The following is a 21761-nucleotide window of genomic DNA, read 5'->3' as shown; positions in this document are numbered from 1 at the left end:
TTGATGTTGCAAAGCAGGAAACTGACTTCAAATAGTTATCTAAAATGTAATCATTAAAAAGTAAAGGCTGTAGCATCTTGAAATGAAACATGTTTTGAAAAAACATATTTAGAATCACGAGGTTTGACTTTTCTCAGTTAGAGCTTAAATTTATAAGTATAGCTAGAATTCATTACAATAGAGTTTTAAGAATGTATTCTCCAGGTCTTTTGAAAAATAAAATGGGAAAAAAGCATGAAGCAATTGAGAAATACTCATGTGTGTTTTGAAGATGGTGCTTTTCTTTGGCTTAAGATGGCCTTATTCATAGTAAGATTTTATTTTCATAGAAGATGAAAGGTACAGTCAATCTTTGTAATATGTCCATCAGTATTTTTCAAAATAATAATTTTTTGGTGGCTTTCTCTTTGTCTTGAGAATATTTTTGTTCATTTTTTTCCATTGAATTTTAGGTTTCTCTTTTACCATAGATTTTCTTGAAAAGGCCAGAAACAAAATTTTATGCTAGTAAATTTGATAGTGTCTCTATATATGCACACATAAAAAGAATATATAACATAAGTATACACACACACACGTGTGTGTGTGTGTGTGTGTATATATATATATATGTATACATATATAGCTTTTAAAATACACTAAGTATGAATATACTAAGTATGGATATACTAAGATATGTGTGTGTCTGTGATCATTTTAAAGGTGAAGGGAATGTGTATTTCTGAGTGTGTGTGTCAGTTCATTGCACATATTTAAGAAAATACATGAAATCTTTTAGTGTATTGGGACGCCTGGGTGGCTTAGTTGGTTAAGCGGCTGCCTTCAGATCAGGTCATGATCCCAGCGTCCTAGGATCGAGTCCTACATCGGGCTCCTTGCTCAGCGGGGAACCTGCTTCTCTCTCTGCCTCTGCCTGCCACTCAGCCTGCTTGTGTGTATTCTCTCTCTCTGACAAATAAATAAATAAATAAAATCTTAAAAAAAAATCTTTTAGTGTATCATCAGAGAACAATTGAGCCATTGAGAGAAATGAATTCTGGTACATTTGTTTTCTCAACTTATATGTCAGTTTCTGCTTCCCTGCAATCTCTAAGCAGTTTGGTAGTGTGATAAGGGTGAGTAGTACTTCCTTATGTTAATTCATAGGCACATGAGTGTTTGGTGATACTTTTCATACCATTGATGACTATTTGCCACTTAGTTCATACTTTGGTTTTTAGTTCTGGGACTAAAAACCATATATATATATATTGCTGTGGTTTTTAGTTCTGGGACTTTTTCCTTTAATTGGGAAGTGTGTCTTATTAATTTGTAGACATTATTTATTCTGGGTAGTAATACTTTTTTGCTATATGTACTGCAAGTACTTTCTGTTCCATGAATCTCAAGTAAGGTAAATTGGATTTTGAAAAGTTTGTGGATCTAGAAAGAGTATGTTTTATTATTCTCTGATGTTTTTGCATTGGCAATCTTATTTGCTAAAGTTTTCCCTATTCCAAAGTCTGTAATGTACTTAGAGTTTATTTTGGGGTCTGTTGTTTCACACCATTTATTCAATAGTTTATTGATTTGTGATGTAATCTCTCACATCTCAAAGCGTTCCTCTGTGTTTAGGTTTGTTTCTGGACATCTTATTGTTTTCATGGTTTTAGGTATTGTAGTTTTATAATTTGACCCATTATTTGGTAGGAAGTCTGCTTCATTTTTTTGTCAAGTTGTGAACCTTGTATGTGCTTCTTCACTATCTTGTAATATTTAAGAACTGTTTTGTTACTGTTTTGTTTTGTTACTGGGGCACCTGGGTGGCTCAGTTAGTTGAGTTCTTGGTTTGGGCTCAGGTCATGATCTCTGGGTTGTGAGATTGAGTCCTGCATGGGATTCTGCTCAGCAAGGAGTCTGCTAGAGATTCTCTCTCTTCCCCTCTCCTTCTGCTCCTCCCCGACATGTGGGAACGTTCTCTCACTCTGTCTCAAATAAATAAATAAATCTTAAACTTGATCTTAGCCTAAAGGCTGAGAAACGACTCAAATAAGTAAATCTTAACGAACAGGAACGATTTTATTAGTTTTACTGAAAAATTCTATTAGAAAGTAGATTGGAACCACACTTAGTTTATGAATTAATCTTGGGAGAATTTTGACCCTACTGTTCATATATGTGGAATAAGATTTTGTACCCTTTTTTTTTTTTTTTTTAAAGATTATTTATTTATTTATTTGACAGACAGAGATCACAAGTAGGCAGAAAGGCAGGCAGAGAAAGAGGAGAAAGCAGGCTCTCTGCTGAGCAGAGAGCCCGATGTGGGGCTCAATCCCAGGACCCTGGGTTCATGACCTGAGCTGAAGGCAGAGGCTTAACCCACTGAGCCACTCCGGTGCCCCGATTTCATACCTTTCTTAAAATGGCATTGTCCACTGTTAACTAGATTTAGTCCTAGCTACTAATGTTATTGTAAAAAGATTGTATAATGGTAAGTAATATTTTAAATTATATTTTAATTATTTCTGGAAGGCAGGGTTGATACTGATTTATCTTAACATTCTTTTCAATAATTTTTCTAATTATCTTATTAGTGCTAAAAATTTGTATATTTTCTTGATTTTTCTAAGTTATTAAGAAAACTTTGCATCTTTCTTTCCTTCCTAAAGTATTAGTTAGCATATAATTCACATGTAATCCTTTTAAAATTCACAGTCGAGTGCAATCGTTTTTAGCTTATGTAGAGTTGTATAGTTATTACCACAATTACTTTTAGAATTTTTTCATCATTTCAAAAAGAAACCCTGTAACCTTTAGCAATCACTCTGCGTTTACCCCTTCACCCTGGATCCCTTGATAACCAGTAGTCTGCTTTCTTTTTTGTAGATTTGTCCATTCTAAACATTTCATATAAATAATATCATAGTATATGGTCTTCTGTGACTGACTTCTTCTACTTAGAATAATGTTTGCCGTGTTTATCCATGTTGTAGCATGTATCTGTACCACATTCCTTCTTATTGTTGAATAATATTCCATTACATCGCTATCCTACATCTTATTTATCACCAGTAGATGAACATTTGTGTCTTCAGTAATGTTGCTGTGAGCACTTGTGTACAAGATCTTGTATACATACCTGTATTTTTATTTCTCTTAGATACATACTAAAGATTGAGATTACTGGTTCATATGGTAACTGGTTTTAAGCTTTGGAGGAACTGTCAGTTTTGGAAAGCAGCTGCACCACTTTACATTGTGAACAGCAGTCTGTGAGGGTTCTGATTTCTTTTTGTTCTCATCAACACTTGTTATTGTCTGCCTTTTGTATTTGTTTTTGTGGATGTGAAGTGGTTTCTCATTGTGGGTTTGATTTGCATTTCCCTGATGGCTAGTGATGTTTTCAGAGGCTGTTGGCTGTTTGTCTATTTTTGAAGAAATGCGTATTTCATTCCCTTTACTTATATTTCTGGATACAAGTCTCTTCAGCTATAGAGTTTGAAACTATTTTCTTCAATTTTTTGAGTGGTTTTTACTTTATTAATGGTGTTTTTGAAGCATAAAAGTTTTAAATTTTGATATTTAATTTATCTACATTTTCTTTTGTTACCCCTGATTTTGGTGTCATATCTGAGAAACCATTGCCTCTTCAAAGATCAAGAAGATGGAAACCTATGTTTTCTTCTAAGAGTTTTATAATTTTATATCTTACATTTAGTTCTTTGATCCATTTTGAGTTGATTTTTTAATATGGTGTTTGACAGGAATCCAACTTCATTCTTTTGCATGTGTTATTCAGTTGTTCAAACACATTTGTTGAAACAGACTATTTTTCCCCCCACTGCTACTGTGTTTATTGAATCTCAGTGGACTGTAAATATAAGGGTTTATTCTGGATCTCTATTCTGTCCATTTGATTTATGCATTTATCCTCATGTCTATGCCACACAGTTTATTGTTATAGATTTATAATAGATTTTGAAATTGGGATTGTGTGTCATCCAGATTTTTTATTCTTTTTTCAAAATTGGCTATTTTGGATCTCTTGCATTTCCATATGAATTTTAGAATCATCTTTTCCATTTCTTACAAAAAAAGCAAGTTGTGTTTATTTTGATAGAGATTGCATCAAATCAGAAGATCGATTTGGCAAATACCACTATTTTAGCAATATTATAACATCTCCATCAACATGGTGTGTTTCATTTTTTTAGACCTACTTTAATTTATTTCAGTAATGTTTTGTGGTTTTCAGAAAAGTATTTGCATTTCTTTGAGTTTGTATTATTTCTTTTTTATTTAATGGAATTCATTTTTTTAATTAAATTTAAATGAGCTAACATATCATTAGTTTCAGATGTAGTGTTCAATAATTTATCAGTTGTGTATAATACCCAGTGCCCAGGTACATATTATTCCTAAATATTTAATTTTTACGCTATTCTAAATGGAGTTGTTTCTTTATTTCCTTTTTGGGTGGTTCATTCCTAATTATTAATTTTTATATAGTGATCTTATACCTGCAACGTTGTTCAATAAGGTTGATTCTTTAGGACTTTCTGTGTGTAAGATCATGTCATTTACAGATAGAGATAATTTATTTTTTCTTTTCCAATATGGATGTCTTTTGTTTCATTTTGTTCCCCATTACCCTGGCTAGACTCTCTAGTATATAACTGAATAGAAAAAAAGAGTAGATGTCTGTGTCTTGTTCCTGATCTCATGGGGAAAGAATCTGCTCTTTAATCCTTAAGTATGATATTTGCACTATCAGATTGAGGAAGCTTCCCTCTATCCCTAGTATTTGATTGTTGTTGTTTTTATCATGAAGGGGTTTTAGATTTTGGCAAATGCTTTTTTTTAAACATCTCTTGAAATTATATATATATATATATATATATATATATATATATATATATATATATTGTCTTTTATTCTGTGGGTATGGTGTATTATGTTACTTGATTTGGGATGTTAAACCAACTTTATGTTGCTGGGATATTTTTGTCTTTATCTGGCTTTGGTGCCAAGATAAATCTGACCTTAATTAGAAAATGTTTCCTCCTCTCATATTTTTGGGAAGAGTTCAAAAAGAATTGGTATTCATTCTTTTAAAATGTTTGGTGGAGGGATGTCTGGCAGCTTAGGTGTTTAAGCATCCAACTCTTGATTTTGGCTTGGGTCCTGATCCTCGGGTTGTGAGATTGAGCCCTGTGCTGGGCTCTGCATTTAGTGGGGAGTCTACTTCTCTCTCTCTCCCTCTGCCCCGCTGTGCTCTCTCTCTCTTTCTCTCAAATACATAAAAAATTAAAATAAAATGTTTGGTAGAATTCACCAGTGAAGCAATCTGGTACTAGAATTTTTTATGTTGGGTAGTTTTGATAACTGATTAAACCTCTTCAGTTATTATAAATCTGTTGAGATTTTCTATTTGTTCTTGAGTTTAGGTCATTTGTGTGTTTCTAAGAATATGTCAGTTTTGTCTTGGTCATCTAATTTATTGTTGTAAAATTGCTTAGAGCATTCTCTAATAATCCTTTTTATTTCTGTATAGTTTGTAGTGGTAACGTCACTTTGATTTTTGATTTTAGTTATTTACATTCTTTCTCTTTTTTCTTTGTCATTCTAACTAAAGGTTTGTTCATTTTGTTGCTATTTTCAGAGTCACCCTTAGCTTTAACTGATTCTTTATTGTTTTGGTGTTACCTTTTAAAAAATTTTTCACACTAATCTTTATTATTTCTTCTTTTCTGTTTGGTTTCACTTTGATATTTCTTCTCTGTTTCTTCAAGGGGTAAAATTAGATTATTAAGTTGAGATATGTTTTCTTTTTTAACATTGGCATTTATAGTTATAAATTTTCCTCTGAATACTGCCTTTGCTGCAGGCTGTATTAATATTTTTGTTTTGCTTTCATTCATTTCTGAATATTTTCTGACTCTCTTGTGATTTCTTCTTTGACCTATGGATTGTTTCTGAGTATATTATTTAATTTCCACATATTAACACATATTAACTTTTAAAAATTTTTTTTCTGTTATTGAGTTTTGGCTGTAATCCACTATGATTAGAAAAGATGTTTTGTATAATGATAATGTTTTAAAATTAAGAATTGTTTTTTGGCCTAACATGGTCAGTTATGGAGGATTATCCATGTGTACTTGAGAAAAATGTATATTCTGCTCTTTTGGAGTAGTGTGTTCCATAAACATTTGTTAGGGTTACTTAGTTTATTGTGTTTTTTAGGCCCTCTTCATCCTTGTTGACCTTCTAAGTGTTCTAGTCATTATTTAAAGTGGAGTATTGAATTCTCCAAATACTACTGTAGAGATCTATTTTTCCTTTCAATTCTGTAATTGCTTCCTTTATAATTTAAGGGCTCTGTTGTTTGGTTTATAGTTACATCTTCTTGACAAATTGATTCTGTAATCAATTTGATTCTTTTTTTAACTGTTTTTGACTTAAAGTATATTTTGTCCAATATATTTATATCTATTCCAGTTCTGTTTATTATTTTCATGGTTATCTTTTCCCATTCTTTCATTTTCATTCTGTTTATGTCTTTTGGTCTAAGTGAATCTTTAAAAAAAATTTAACTCTAGTATAATCAATATACAGTATTATACTAGTTTGAGAGGTACAATATAGTGATTCAGCAATTCTATACATCACTTGGTGCTCCTCATGATAAGTCTACCCTTAATGCCCTTCATCTATTTCACCCATCGCTCCTTTGGTAACTATCAGTTTGTTCTCTGTATTTAAGTGTCTGGATATTTTTGTCTCTTTTTTCTTTGTTCATTTGCTTGCTTCTTCAGTTCCACATATAAGTGAAATTATATGTATTTATCTTTTTCTGACTGACTTATTTAAAGTGAGTGTTTTAATCAATATTTTGTTGTATAATGTTTTCTTTATTTTGTCAATATCTGCCTTTTGATTAGAGAGTTAAATCCATGTATATACAAAGTAATTACTAGCTAGGATTGACTAACTTCTGACATTTTATTATTTATTTGCTGTTGTCTGGTAGGTGTTTTTCTCCCTTATATCCTCAGTTACTGTCTTCCTTTGTATTTAGTTGATTTGTTATAGTGGCACATTTTGATTCCCTTCTTATTTTTTTTGTGTGTCTGTTCTCTTGATGTATTTTCTTTGTGGTTATCATGGGTTTATATTTAGCATCATGAACTTAAAATAATATAATTTGAATTGATGCCATCTTAAACAATATCAATACTAAAACTCATCTATATTGCTCTTTCCCTCCACTTTACATTATTGTTGCCACAAGTTGCATCATTATAAATTGTGTGCCCTGTAACACAGATCTATAATTTTGTTGGGTTTTTCTTTGAAATATGGTAAATGAAAAGTAGAGTTGCAAACCAAATATTACATAATAATACTGGCTTATGGATTTATCTTTATCTTTACTGGGGTCTTTATTTCTTCATATGGCTTTGAGTTACAATCTTGCTTCCTTTCAACTCAGTCTGAAGGACTCCCATTAGCATTTCTTGTAGGGCAGATCTATTAATGAACTCCTTCAGTCTCCCGTATTAATAAATACATTTTGTATCTTCCTTTGTTTACCTATGAATTTCTTAATTACTTTCTAAATTTTGAAGGACAGTTTTGCTGGGTATGTTGATACTTCTTTACTTTCAGGTCTTTATATATGTTATCTCATTGCCTTCTAGCATCCATGGTTTCTGATGAGAAATTAGTTATTAATCTCATTAAAGATCTCTTCTATGTGACAAGGCACTCTTACTTTCAAGATTCTTTTTGCAGGGGCTGAATTTCAAAAGGCTGATTATAATTTGTAGGTCTCTCTGTTGATTGTTCTTGGGAGTTTGTTGGGCCTTTGGATTTGTAGATATATATCTTCCGTCAAAATTGGGAATGCCATGACCATTATTTCTTCAGATATTATTTCTGCTTCCTCTTCAGTCTCTTCTCTTTCTGGGATTCCCATAATGTATATGTTGGTCTAGTTAATGGTGTCCCAAGTTTTCAGATAGGCTCTGTTCACTTCATGTTCTTTTTGGTGTTTCAATAATCTTACACATTTCTTCTTCTAGCTTGCTGATTCTTTCTTTTGCCTGCTCTGCATCTGTTAGATGCTTTGGAGAATCATCCATTTTATTGTACCTTTTTAGCTCCAGAATTGTTTGATTCCTTTTACTGATTTCTTTCTTTTTAATTGATATTCCTTTGGTTTATACATTGTTTTCCTTTAAACTTTTTTTCATGTTTTTCTTCAGCTCTCTAAGGATATTTAGGATAGTTATTTTAAAGTGTGTGTGCTATAAATCTGATATCAGGGGTTCCTCAGGAATGTTTTCTGTTAATTTGTATGTTCCTTTGGTTAAGCCATACTTTTATGTTTTATTTGTTTTTTGTTTTATTTTATTTTTGTATGCCTTGTGATATTTTATTGTTGTTGAAAGTTGGGTATTTGAGTATAACTTTGGAAGTCAGATTCTACCCCTTTCTGAAGTCTTGCTGCTTTTTTAATTGTTTGAAGGCTATGGTAGTCTGTTTAGATAATCTCCCAATCTATATTTGTAAGAGTTTAAGGTCACTTGTGGAAGGTCACTGAGGTTTCTATCCTTTAGCTTTTGTTCACCGCCCCCATTGTGTTGTAGTTTTCCTTGAATGGCAGGAGCCAAAACAAAACACAAAGAAGCAACAACAACAACAACAAAACACACATCCACAGACACAAAACAAATCCATCTCCCAGTCTTTGTATTGTCTCTGTGCTTAGACTCTTCTTCAGTACTTATCCATATTTGCAGTGAGCTCAGAGCTCAGCCAAGGGTAAAACTTTGGGTCTTCTTTTCTCTTTTCTGAGCATGCATCTTTCTCTGAGCCTCTGTGTGGCTTTCTAAACTCTCCCAAATCAATGGGTATTTTTGAATGTCCTAATGTCCCCAAGAATCTTCCAAGGCTTTTGCTCCCATGTCTGAGGCATTCTGTTATATACCTCAACCAGTAATCTTTTGTACCACACATCTGTGGTTTGTTAGTTAACCTTTGATATTTTTGAGCTATCTCCTCCATTTATCCAGTCTTTGATCCCAGTTGGATCAAACAGACATAATGGCTTTGAATCTATAATTCAGGTAGCCCTTAAATAAATTGGAACAGACACACATATTCGTTTACTCTAAAGTCTGTTCTGCTTCCTCTCAAACCAGGAACCAGGATCTCCAACTGGGCACATGGGCTCCTGCCATTCTAAGAATATCGCTCCTTTAAGATTCACAGTCTTTAAAATGGTCAGCTTGCTGGAGACAGTGTGGGAAGGGCAACTGAAAACTCCATAAATCTTTTGTCCCATTTTTAAGTTGCTTTTATTTTTAGCTCAGCATTTGCTTGGTTGTTGTAAACCTTTGAATGCATTCCATAGTTTTTCTAACATTGGTTCTGAAAGTTTCTGCTTTCTTTTTGATATTTCTGCCAGGGCAAAATGCTTGGAGCTGTATTATTTTCCTGATGTCACTTATCACCTTTAGTTTTAAATGATAGCTTTACTGTATATATATATGGTTCTGTGTTGTCAGGTGTTTTTTGTTTGTTTGTTTGTTTGTTATTTGTTTCTTTGAACACTTTGAATTATTATCTCAGTGTCTGACGTCATTATTTCTGAAGAAAAGTCAGTTAATTTTACTGAGGTCTCTCGAAAATGAGGAATGGTTTTTCTCTTGTGTTTAAGATTTTCTTGTTTTCGGCTGTCAGTATTTTCACTGTATGTTTGTTTGTGGATTTATACATGTACAATACTTGAAGATTGTTGAGCTTCACAGATGTTTAGATTAAATTTTTTTCATGAGATTTAGGAATTTTTCAGTCATCATTTCTTTGAATTTTTCTTCTATTTTTTTATTCTTTTGCCTGTTCTTCTGGTAGTCCCATTATGCTGATGTTGGTGCAGTTTGTGGTGTCCACATTTCTCTGGGGCTGTTAACTTTTTTGTTACTCTTTTTTTCTTGGATTTTCTCTTTGTTTTTTTCTTATTTTTGTCATCTCATGTTAAATGTTCAGCTACACTAGTGAGTTTTTTGTGTTCTTCATTTTGTTAATTTTGCTTTTTATCACCAGGAGTTCCATTTTCATTTGAATGTTTTAAAATAATTTACATCACTTTATTGGCATTTTTTATTGGATGAGACCTTTTCATTTTATCTTTTTTTGTTTTTTAATGATAATGATTTTTAATGATAGTGTCCTCAAAGTTCATCCATGTTGTAGCATGTGACAGAATTTCCTTTCTTTTTAAGGATTCATTGTTTTCTGTTTTATGTATAGACCCCATTTTTAATCCATTCATTCAACATCTGGGTGGTTCTACCTCTAAGCTATTATGAGCAGTGCTGGTATGAATGTGGGTGTGCAAATATCTCTTCAAGATACTCCTGCTCTAAGGAGTGAGCTTGCTGGATTATATGGTAGTTACATTTATTTTTAAAGTTTCTTTAAAGATTTTATGTATTTATTTGAGGTAGAGAGCACATTTGGGGGGAAGAGCATGGGAGAGGGACAACTAGGCTCCCCGCTGAGTGTATGGCCTGACATGGGGTTTGATGCCAGGCCCTGAGATCATGACCTGAGCCCAAAACAGTTAACCAACTGAGGACTGAGCCACTCAGGTACCCCTAGTAGTTATTTTAATGTTTTAAACAGTTAACCAACCCTCTTTTAAGATTTACTTATTTATTTGAGAGAGAGAGTGCATGCAAGTGTGCGTGCATGAGTGGGGGGAAGGGCAGAGGGACAGGGAGAAGAAGAGAATCTCATGCAGACTCCCCACTGAGCAGTCATTGCCCTGTGTAATAAATGGAAATTTGAGAAATACCCAAAAGTGCTTTCTTAGCTGAAAGCCAGTATTTTTATCTTCAAAATATTACTCTAGCTACGGTAAGGTAATACATGAAGTATGAGGTCATGGCTAGAGTAGAGTAGTGGTTGATGTAAAACCTAGTGCTCACTTCTGCAAATAATGAATGTATAGCATTTATGTGGGTATACTCTATTTTTAGATATTATATTTATTTAATACTTTATGAAAACAATCAAAGTTTTATAATATATTTTGGAGAAAATACAGCTTTAGAAAATAACATTAATTTTGAAATAGTTTTAAAATGGATAAAAAAACAATTATCTGGAGGAAAACGCCAACTTTAACAAACTTGAGGAAAAATTTCATCATGATCAGGGGAACTGGGCATTATCTAAATCTTAAGTATTACAAAATTATGTTGATATTTTTGCAGTATTGTCTTTTTTTCTCCTGGTGTAGTTATGGGTATACATCTAAAATAGAGGAATTATGAAATATATAGTGTTTGTCCCAAGTACTATTTATGTAAATGAACTCATTTTTATTCACATAATTGATGCTTTTTCATTATACAGGGATTTCTCCATTGTAATTTTAATAAGTACATTTCTACATAGGTTTTCATATTTAATTGCTTCAAATTCTTAACTTTTGTGCCAGAAAGCTGTAATACTTTTTTATTTTCTGGAAAAAAAGTAAACTGTGACTGGTATTTAAGTTACTGTTTGTACTAAAGTTTTTTTAGTTAAGTGAAAACATAAAATTGCAAACAGTATAAATTTTTTACTGTTATTTTGTAGATTAGTTAAATATAATACATTTCATTTATATTTATTTGTTTGATACTTATTATATTTGATTGTGATATAAGTCTTCTGATTTAGGCCTTTGAAGACAATTTAATTGAAGCAAAGAAAGAAATTGAAGCATCACAGAGTAAATATAATGCTCTGTCATTGCAGTTGAATAATAAACAGACTGAACTTAACCAGAAGGATATGGATATTACCCTTGTCAGGCAAGTATATTCAATTTTTAAATTTAACATTAAGTTATTAGTTATTCAGAATGGTGACATATATGAATATTATTAGCACTGTAAAATAACAAGAGTATGTCTTCTTTGAGGACATATGTTTATGTATTGAAACTATCTGGAATTATATATACCAAACTGGGAATAGTTAACTAAGAGAATCAAAAGATTGGAAAGAGCATTCTCAAAGAGTAGTCTTGTCTCCATTTTTAAAGATTTTATTTATTTATTTGACAGAGAGAGATCACAAGTAGGCAGAGAGCAGGGGGAAAGGGAAAGCAGGCTTTCTGCTGAGCAGAGAGCTCAATGTGGGGCTCGATCTCAGGACCCTGAGGTCATGACCTGAGCTGAAGGCAGAGCCTTAACCCACTGAGCTACCCTGGAGCCCCTTGTCTCCATTTTTAACAAGGGCAGTGCATTCATTCATTGTTTCCTTCCAAAATATTCCCAGCCAGGTGTTATCTAATATTCATTATTATTCTAATGGGCAATATATGAGAAATCCAATTTGACTTTTTATTTTATTATATTCTAAATAGTTTAGTTTATGAGATCTTCTTTCTATACTAATACAAAGTAGAATTATTTGAAAAACTTGTTTTTAAGTGTTTTGAAATATTTTATACTACCTATTAACTTATTTCAGTTACCTCTATGAGAAAATGGTGTTAGAACAAGTCATAAATATATAAATGTATATGCATTCATATACACATGTTATCTGTATACACATATATACGTATATGCATTTTTTACTTAAACTAGTTAAAGTAAATCATACAATCAAAATTTATCATATGCTTCTGTAAGTAAAATTTCATTCTCTGGTCATACTATCCAAATACACAAATGTGAGATATTTATATATATAATATATAAATTCTGTGTGTTTGTATTATATAATATTTGTGTGGTTAAAACTTGATATGTACATACATTTTTTTTGTATATCTCTCTATTCAATATATATTTATATGTCTTTACATATATTTAGTACATTGCAAGAGCTATAGATATGTCAGGGCAGGATTTTGGTTAGATAGCAGTTAATGTATATATATTAGTTTATTACCTAAGCAAAAATTCATTGTATCACAATTTTAAAATCTTATCATAGGATTGAGGACAAGTATAAAATTAAGGATGACAGACTGGTTTGCTTATCTATTCATGGTATAATTATTTTTTTTAAGTCTATAATTTGATGAAGTCAAAAATAATTTAAATAGTTATAGAATCATACATTTGTAGAAATCTTAAAATTATCATTTATTCCTATCTTTTTCTCAGTAAGATAATATGCCTTTTAGTCATTGCTTGATACGTACATTTTGTAAGTTGAGGTACTTTTTGAGACTGTTCTTTTCACTTTATATTGTTTATATTTGAACATTGTTTCATTTATTGAGTTGAAATTTTCTTTTTTACAATTATCTTGTAATCCCATTTATCTTGAATCCTTATCTAGAGCATCTCAGAAACAATCTAATCTCTATTCTGTAGCCTAGATCTTCAAATAATGGAAGATTATTTTCAAATAATCTTCAAATAATATCTTTACCTTCTGTAACTTTATCTTTTCAGTAGTTAATTAACTCCTCTTATTTCTCATAATTTTTCATATATATATTTCATAGGTGTTACCCTATTTTCAGTTGCATTTCTGAATGCATTCCATAACATTAGTATCTATATTGTCAATATTTTTCTTAAAATATAGCACCTGTAACTGCACATAATATTCCAACAATGATCTTTCTATTTTAGGGTATGATTTGGATGGAACATAGGATATATTCTAGGATGCAATGTAGTGTTAAGTGCATGGCATTTGAATAATCACGTTTTCTACTAAACTTCTCCCCTTTGTGTACTTGAATTTAGTATAAGAGCTATAAGCTATATAGCAAATAAGGCAATAATATTCACAGATGGACATTTTCTTACACAATGGTAAAATAATGGACCATGTGTAATTTTAAAAGCTTGATTATAAGGACTTACGAGGAGGAGAAAATAATCTAGACTCAGAAGTCTGGAAGAGAGGACCATGACTCAAATTCTCACAATAGGGTGATAGTTGAGGTTTCTGCAGTGTTTCTCCTGAGGAAGGGTTACCTGTTTGGTATATTGTATGTCTCCTTTGCTTCATCAGTTTTATTTCTCACAGGGGGGTGGTGATAATTACAATGTACCAGTATCATTTTATTGAATCTCTATATTGTACAAAAAACACACAAAACCATAATTGTCAGAGAAGTCTTCTAGGCACTTTCTTATTGGGATACACTTTTCCTTATTAGTGTATGACAGAGTTGACCTGTTTTATTTCTTCATGGGTTTATTTCTTTGGAATTCATCCATTTGCATACTTACTGAATATTCGTGTCATCCTCTGTGATATACAACATTGTTAGGAACTACCTCAAATGATTTTACCCTGAGTCAGTGTATAAATAAGTATATAAGCATATATATAATAAGGTTATGTCTATAATGCATATAGAGAACATCTGAGTATATACTTAGAACTTGCATACTTGCATAAAAGTGCTAGCCAACTAAGTTTCCTAATTAAAATTTTTGCCTGAATAGGTAACGATTCTATGATTACATAGAGGGTAGCTAAATGGCTGCATGGAGGGTGGGCCAAATTACAAGGACGTGGGCTATCGTTAATGAGTTGGGAATTTTTCTTAAGAAATTACTTACAAATCTTCTATAAAAATAAAACAAAATAAAAGTTAGGATAGTACAGTCATAATCTGGAGGGTTAGAAATATCATCAAAGTCAGAATCCTGAAATTGGATTAATAACCTGGATTGCTAGTGTTCCCAGGGACATAGCAGAAGTTAGTGTAAATTATTTCTGTAAGATGATGTAGTAATTATGTCCTCAAATTATATCCACAGTTTTTTACACTAATGTCTAGCACATAGTCAGAAATATCAAGTAAGGCAAGAATAAAAATAAAAGATGTAAGGACTGGAACTGAAAGGAAAAGACCTTATTATTTGCCTATAATATGATTAATTCACAAAGAAAACTCAACTTACAGAAACATTGTTCAAATTAATAAGTGGGCTTGGCACACTTGGTAGATATAATGTTAGTGAATAAAATTTAGTTGCACCTTTTATGCCAGCAAAATACAAGGAAATGGACTTAATATATGGAAATAATACAATTTACAGTATGAGTAAAACTGTGAGTAAAACTGTGAAAAGTATGTATAATGAAAGATGTGTATTACTTCTATGCAGAGAAGTAGAAAACATTATTGACAGATATAAAAGGTCTAATATGTGTAGGGATATACAAAGTTTTTGGTTTAGTAGGCTCAGTATAATAAAGATGTCAATTCTCTCCAAATAGATATTAAGATTTAGATTATCAACAACTGGAATCTGTTACCACCCCCAGACCAGAAGAAGCAAGGAGATAAGCTCTTTTCAGGTCTCTGTTTAAAAAAAAAAAAATGATCCTGGGAGAGAGGCTGCATATTAGGAGAAGTATCTTTAGGCACAGAAACATTGACGCTGCCACCTGTGGCTCAGCAAAGATGGAGTCAGGAAAAGAAATTCCTGGACCTTTTTTTCTCATTGACCCTCTTTCATTACCAGCAAGCACTCCAGCTAATCAAATTCAGTCGGAGGTGGAGGATAAGGGACCAGTATAATGCAGTCTGTGGAGGTTGGCCTCTTCGACTAGAGGACTAGATAAGAGGGTAGAGATGGTGAACTTTGGAGAGAAGGTGTGCATTCTCCATCACTGTTCTTTTTCAGAGCTCTCCTGGCATTTATTGCTTATTAATTTTTTGGCAAAAATTTAGAGGGAACTTCCTTATTTCTTGTTTAGTATTTGGTTAGAGCATCAAATTTATAAGTAAGCCTGAGACATCTTAGTGATGCCAGTCTTCCTATCTTAGAGGATGGTATGCCATTCCATTTCTTTCAATACCTTTGTGTCCTTAGAAGATGTTTTAAGTTTCCAAAGGGTTTTGACATTTGTTGTTAAATTTATTTCTAGCTGTTTTTTTTTTTTTACTGTTTTAAATGGAGTATTTCCTTCTCATATAGTTTCCAACTGATTTTACTTTTATCGCTTTTAGTTTTTTGCTGTACTTGTTTGATGTGCTATCATTTCACAGGTAAAGTGTTCACAGTTCTTTTGTTTTACTGTGAATTTTACTTTTTTTGTTTGTAATTTTTTTTGCCGTGGATTTGAATTCTTATGAAATTAATATTGCTGTTCTTTATCTTTGTTTACATTTTTATGATAATAAACAGCAAGTATATAATTATTTGCTATAATGACACATATGAATTATTTAAAAAATCTATGCAGCACAGTGAAGTACAAAGAAGATAGAGGAAAAGTATTACACTTAAAATACAACTCTGGAGAAGTAATAGCCATTAAAATTTTGTGAGAATCATCTTAGATTTCCTTAATTGGTATTTATAGGTTGAAGATTAAGTGGACAAAAGTTTTTAGAGAAAAAGGACTATATTGAACATATTCTCTTAAAAAGTAGACTTTAGTTTTTGGTGATATAATGGAATAAGGCACTGATGTGAAATTGAGAGAAATTAAATATTTTCTCTATAAATACCACTCTCACTCTCTCTCTAAAGCTAGGACCAGAATGACATGTAAAACTTTGGAGGTCAATGTCATTTTTCTTAAAACTATATCTTTATTTTGTTTGACACGCTGCTATGTAAACTTTGGAAAATAGAACATTACATTCGACAGTTTTCATTCCCCCTGATTTTGGGTCTCAAGAGATATAGCATTTATAACCACAGTGACCAAAGATATTTAGGATTAGTCCTGTGTTTTGCTTCAGTGTTCATCACTAAACTTTTTACTTTTGATGTGTTCATTTCTGTACTTATTTTGATTCATCTCAGGGGCCTGTTTTCATCAGGGCTTGCCCTGTTGCTAGGGTACACTTTCTCCCGCATTAGCATCAGCTTTAGCCATGTGATTTATTTTGGCCTGTGGGACAAGGGTGAAAGTAACATATGCCATGTCCTAATGTGTTAAAAGTCATTCCCTGATTTGCCTTTGCTTTTTGCCCTCTGCCACCAGAGTGTCATATTTCTAATGCAGTCCAAGGCTGCAGTATGTCTTAGAATAGCAGAAAGCCACCTGCAATGTGAACAAGCAGTAAATCTCTGTTTTTGTAAACCATCAAGACAAGATTTTTTTAAAACTGCAAAATAACCTAGAGAAGCTGCCTGAAACCCTCTGTCAGTCTTTGGTATCAAACTTGATCTCCACAGGGATATTCCTAATTTATCCCATGCTCCACTCAATCCCCTAGATAGCATCACTGTAACTGAAAGATCACTGGATTTATCTTTTAGGAACCCAGTATTTTTTAACAGAACTTAACATTCTTCTTGAGATAGGAGAAAATGTTTGTTCTCAGCACTGTGACAGTTCAAGCCACACCTCCCCTTACTCCTTTTCATCCATGCCTACAGGAACTTCTCAGGTTTGATACTACCAATTAATTTTATTTTCCATAGCTTTTATTTTCCTTATAAATGCTCTCATTATGTGTTTTGATACTATCATAGCATTTTTTTTAGCTATCTTTATATTATGATTTTCATTTCATCCATTTAATAACTATCTTATGCTATATATCCTAGAAAACAGAGCCTGAGGGAAGCATTAAGTCCTGATTACTTACTTGGGAGATTGAATTCCAGGGGAAAGTAAGAGAAGGAGGAGGAGACAGGCAAGGATAAAAAGTGATTCAAGGAAATGCATTATTGTGCTGGCTCCTGCTTCATGGTGAGCCCTGAAGAGAAAGCAGGTGCACTGAATTTGCTACCCAGTTTGATTCTTGACAGACTGTGGGAGAGAAACCATGCTCTAGAGCCATCCATTAGATGGAAAAAGAGAAAGCGAGAAAGTTATCTATCTGGTTTCTTCTCGTGTTCTCTGACTGGTAAAAGTTGCTATGCCATGCCTGTGTTGTAGCATTTATCCTAACCTGGAAATGGCACAAACATGCTAGGAATGCAGCTGGTGGATTTCAAGTGATGGAGCCAGATGAGCTCTGTACATTTCATAGGTGGAAGTGGTAGTTAATAAGCTGAGACAGAGCAAGCGAATGAGATTGTTAAGGGTCAGGTATAGGCTGAATCTGAATGTAAGCGTAAGATGTGTCTGCCACACTAACAAATATAATAAGGGACAGGAACTGTCTTAGGTGCACTGTTTATAGTAGTAAACAAAAAAGTCCCCACTTTTACAGAAACTTTATTAAGATCATCTTCACATCTTGTCTTTCTGTTGATAATCCAGAGAGATGTGATAATTTCTTATTCATACTTTTTCTAGACCTTCCTTCTAATTCCTTCAATAACTTCTCAGAGGTATACTTTTCCTCTGAGTATGTATAATAAAATTCCTTTTATCTTAATTCTTAATATTCTTTTTTTAATAAGTCCAGTTTGTTTTTCTTTACTCGTTTCCAAATAAGGAAAGATCTAGACAAATTCAGTGCTTGCTAGTGGTCTAGAGGTATGCCTTTTGTAAGCTTTGTTTGTTGCTTACTTTGATACCAGTCAAGTTCCACATTTCATATTTGCAACATTGGTGTACCCTGATCTCATCTACTTTTCAGAAGGTGGCATGGGGAGACACAGAGGAAGAGTGTAAGAGTGTAAAATGATGCTTCTGCTCCACTTACTGGGAGTGTGCCCAGGACATAGCATGAGATGAGAGACAGTGATATGCTATTCCCTTAGTTGATTTTTTTTTTTTTTAGTTGATTTTTAATCCTCAGGTGCCTCATAGTATGAGTGTTTCCCTACTCTTGAGTATGTTCTTTTTTTTCCTTTTAAATATTTTATTCATTTACATGAAGGAGGGAGAGTGAGAGAGAGCATGAGCAGGGTGTGGGGTGGGGCAGAGGGAGAAGCAGACTCCCTACTAGCAGGGATTCTGAAGCGGGCTCCATCCCAGGACCCTGTGATCAAGACTGAGCTGAAGGCATATGCTTAACTGACTGAGCCATGTAGGCACCCCTCGAGTATGTTTTTTTTCTGATTAACGATATATATATTTTGTTCCACATGACCCTTAAATGCAAGCCAAATAGTGATCTTTTCTTTAAGAAATAACAAATGTCTTCTAGCATTGGAGAAGTGAATTTGTTTTGTTTCACATTACACCAAAAAAATGGTGTTTTTAATCTTTATCATGTCCCCATTCTAAATGCAATCTTTCCTTAGGTCTCCTCGCTAACGTATATTTTGACTATATACCTTGATAGAATTTTAGCCTATCTTCTTCCATAGTTTTTACCAGTGTTATTCTTGAAAAATCATAGTACTCAGCAAGCATTACTACTGTGGGTCTCTTCTCCCCTTCTCTTTGAGCATTACCTATCCTGCAGGCATTGTGCCATTATTGATTCTCTTGTTTCTCCTCTCCTGATTTTGAGCTGTTATTTACTGCAAGTTTTGTTTTTTTAGAAGAGTTACAGAAAGATGATGCTATAATCTGAATATTTTTATCCACCCAAAATGAATATGTTAAAATTCTAATACATAATGTGATGGTTTTAGGAAGGGGGCCTTTGGAAGGTGTTTAGGTGGTAAGGATACAGTCCTCCTGAATGGGATTAGTGTTCTTTTTTTTTTTTTTAAGTCTTTATTTGTCAGAGACAGGGAGCAAGAGCAAGTAAGCACAGGCAGACAGAGTGGCAGGCAGAGACAGAGGGAGAAGCAGGCTCCCTGAACAAGCAAGGAGCCTGATGTGGGACTCGATCCCAGGACGCTGGGATCATGATCTGAGCTGAAGGTCGCTGCTTAACCAACTGAGCCACCCAGGCGTCCCGGAATTAGTATTCTTATAAAAGAGACCTCCAGAGCTCCCTAATGTCTGTCTACCCTGTGAAGATACAACAGGAAGTCTACTACTAAGAAGAGGGCCCTTACTTTGCACTCTGATCATTGACCTCCAGACTCCAGAACTATGAAAAACAAATTCCTATTGTTTGTAAAACTACCCAGGGTCTGATACTTTGCTGTAGTGGTCAGAAAGAACTGAGACAGGTGGTGCATGTTCAGCTATCTGTATGGGTGCAAGGGTTGTTGTTGTATTTGAAAAGCAATATTTTAAACCTCTAAAAAGCAGAGCCATTCTTCCATGTGGATTTTTATCTGTTTTCAATAACCATTTGCATATCTCTTTTGTTCCTTCTTTCTTTTAAGACTTCTGAGAATGAATTATCAGTTTGAAGTTAATAGTTTATAAAAGTTCCATTAAAAAATACAGTCTCTGGAATACATATTATAAAGTATATTTCTGTGAAATCTATCTCTGTGGTTTTCTTTTCCAACTGAACCTACAAAATACACTCCGGTTTTATACGATGTGTGTCACCTAAGATTCACTCCCACAGAACTCTGGTAACTTCTTTCCCAGAAGCATAGTTTTCCTGGACCCTTAGTGTCATCATTACTGCCACCCCCAGTTCATTTATCCTCCTCTTTACCACTTGCACCCTGGGTGGGGTAGAAGGACTGGTGTCTACCTTGTCTTGCTCTCCTTCCTTCTGGCTCCCCACCCTCGCCATCTCTTCTTCAGTCTGGATTAGAAGAGTCACAGGAATCTCAGTCCAAACCCCTGAGGTTACAAACCTTTAAGGAACTTTGGTTTGAAACTTTACTTGCCCTTTGGGATTCCTTTTAATGCATTTAAAGTTCTGTATAGTGTACAGTGAAATTCTGACTTACCCACTATTCATAACTGATGACTGTTGTTGACATCGGTATGTATCAGTTCTTGGAACTGAAGTGTAACTTACTTTCAATAAGAAGGTGGTATAGGGGCACCTGGGTGGCTCAGTGGATTAAGCCGCTGCCTTCAGCTCAGGTCATGATCTTGGGGTCCTGGGATCGAGTCCCGCATCGGGCTCTCTGCTCGGCAGGGAGCCTGCTTCCCTCTATCTTTCTCTCTCTTTGCCTACTTCTCCGTCTGCTTGTGATCTCTCTCCGTCAAATAAATAAATAAAATCTTTAAAAAAAAAAAAGGTGGTATAATGTCTGAATATCCAAGGTTTTTATTACTATCAGACTATAAAAAAATTGATAAGTATTTGGCTTTGAAAGTCATATTCATTCCATCAATACTTTCTAGGTGTATGTGAGAAATATTAAATACTTTATATGTTATTTCTTTTATTAATATGTTTGCCTGCAGTGAAAAACAGTAGATGAGAGAACTGGAAGACGATCTATAACCTTCAATGAATACAGTTATTTAGCTGAAATGATCTTTATTCCTGCCTCTCTCTATTTATTGCTTCCTTTGCACAGGAAGGAGCTGCAGGAGCTGCAGAACCTTTACAAGCAGAACAGTGCGCATACAGCCCAGCAGGCAGAGCTGATCCAGCAGCTTCAGGTTCTGAATATGGACACGCAGAAAGTCCTGAGGAATCAGGAAGATGTTCACACAGCTGAAAGTATATCATATCAAAAAGTATGCTTTTATTCTGTCATAAAAATGTAAATTTATATGTATGAACTTCTAAAAATATATAGAATTCAAATTTTTTCCAATTTCAACACTTCTTTACTATTCCCTTCTTTATGGTTCTTCAGAATTAAAAATGAAATATAATTCAATCTGGTAATATTTGAAATTTTTTGACTTTTCTTTATGGCCACTAAAGCTGAAATATTTAAAATGTAGAAGCAAATTTGCTTTATGGGATATTGTTTTTATAAATTGGAATTTTGACATCTACTATAAAACATACCTGACTGTAACTCCCAAACCAGGAAGGACTAGGGGGATTGGAATTACATAGCCTTCTATTACGAGAAATTATTCATCAATTATGTTTCTAGTTTATG

General features: G+C 33.4%; 1 protein-coding gene across 1 annotated transcript in view; it reads left to right on the top strand.

The window, feature by feature from the left end:
• LOC309857840 (centlein-like) overlaps positions 1–21761 on the top strand; it is a gene marked incomplete at both ends in the record, with an annotated part of 132223 nt that overhangs the window by 16886 nt on the left and 93576 nt on the right. The window contains 2 exons of the mRNA XM_082750592.1: positions 11719–11852; positions 21222–21384. Of these exons, the coding sequence (XP_082606718.1) occupies positions 11719–11852; positions 21222–21384 (297 nt within the window). The remainder of the gene's footprint in view (positions 1–11718; positions 11853–21221; positions 21385–21761) is intronic.

This window comes from Mustela nivalis (genome assembly GCF_964662115.1).
Source record: "Mustela nivalis genome assembly, contig: HAP1_SCAFFOLD_1400, whole genome shotgun sequence".
NCBI lineage: Eukaryota > Metazoa > Chordata > Mammalia > Carnivora > Mustelidae > Mustela > Mustela nivalis.
This window is presented reverse-complemented; position numbering and strand designations above follow the sequence as displayed.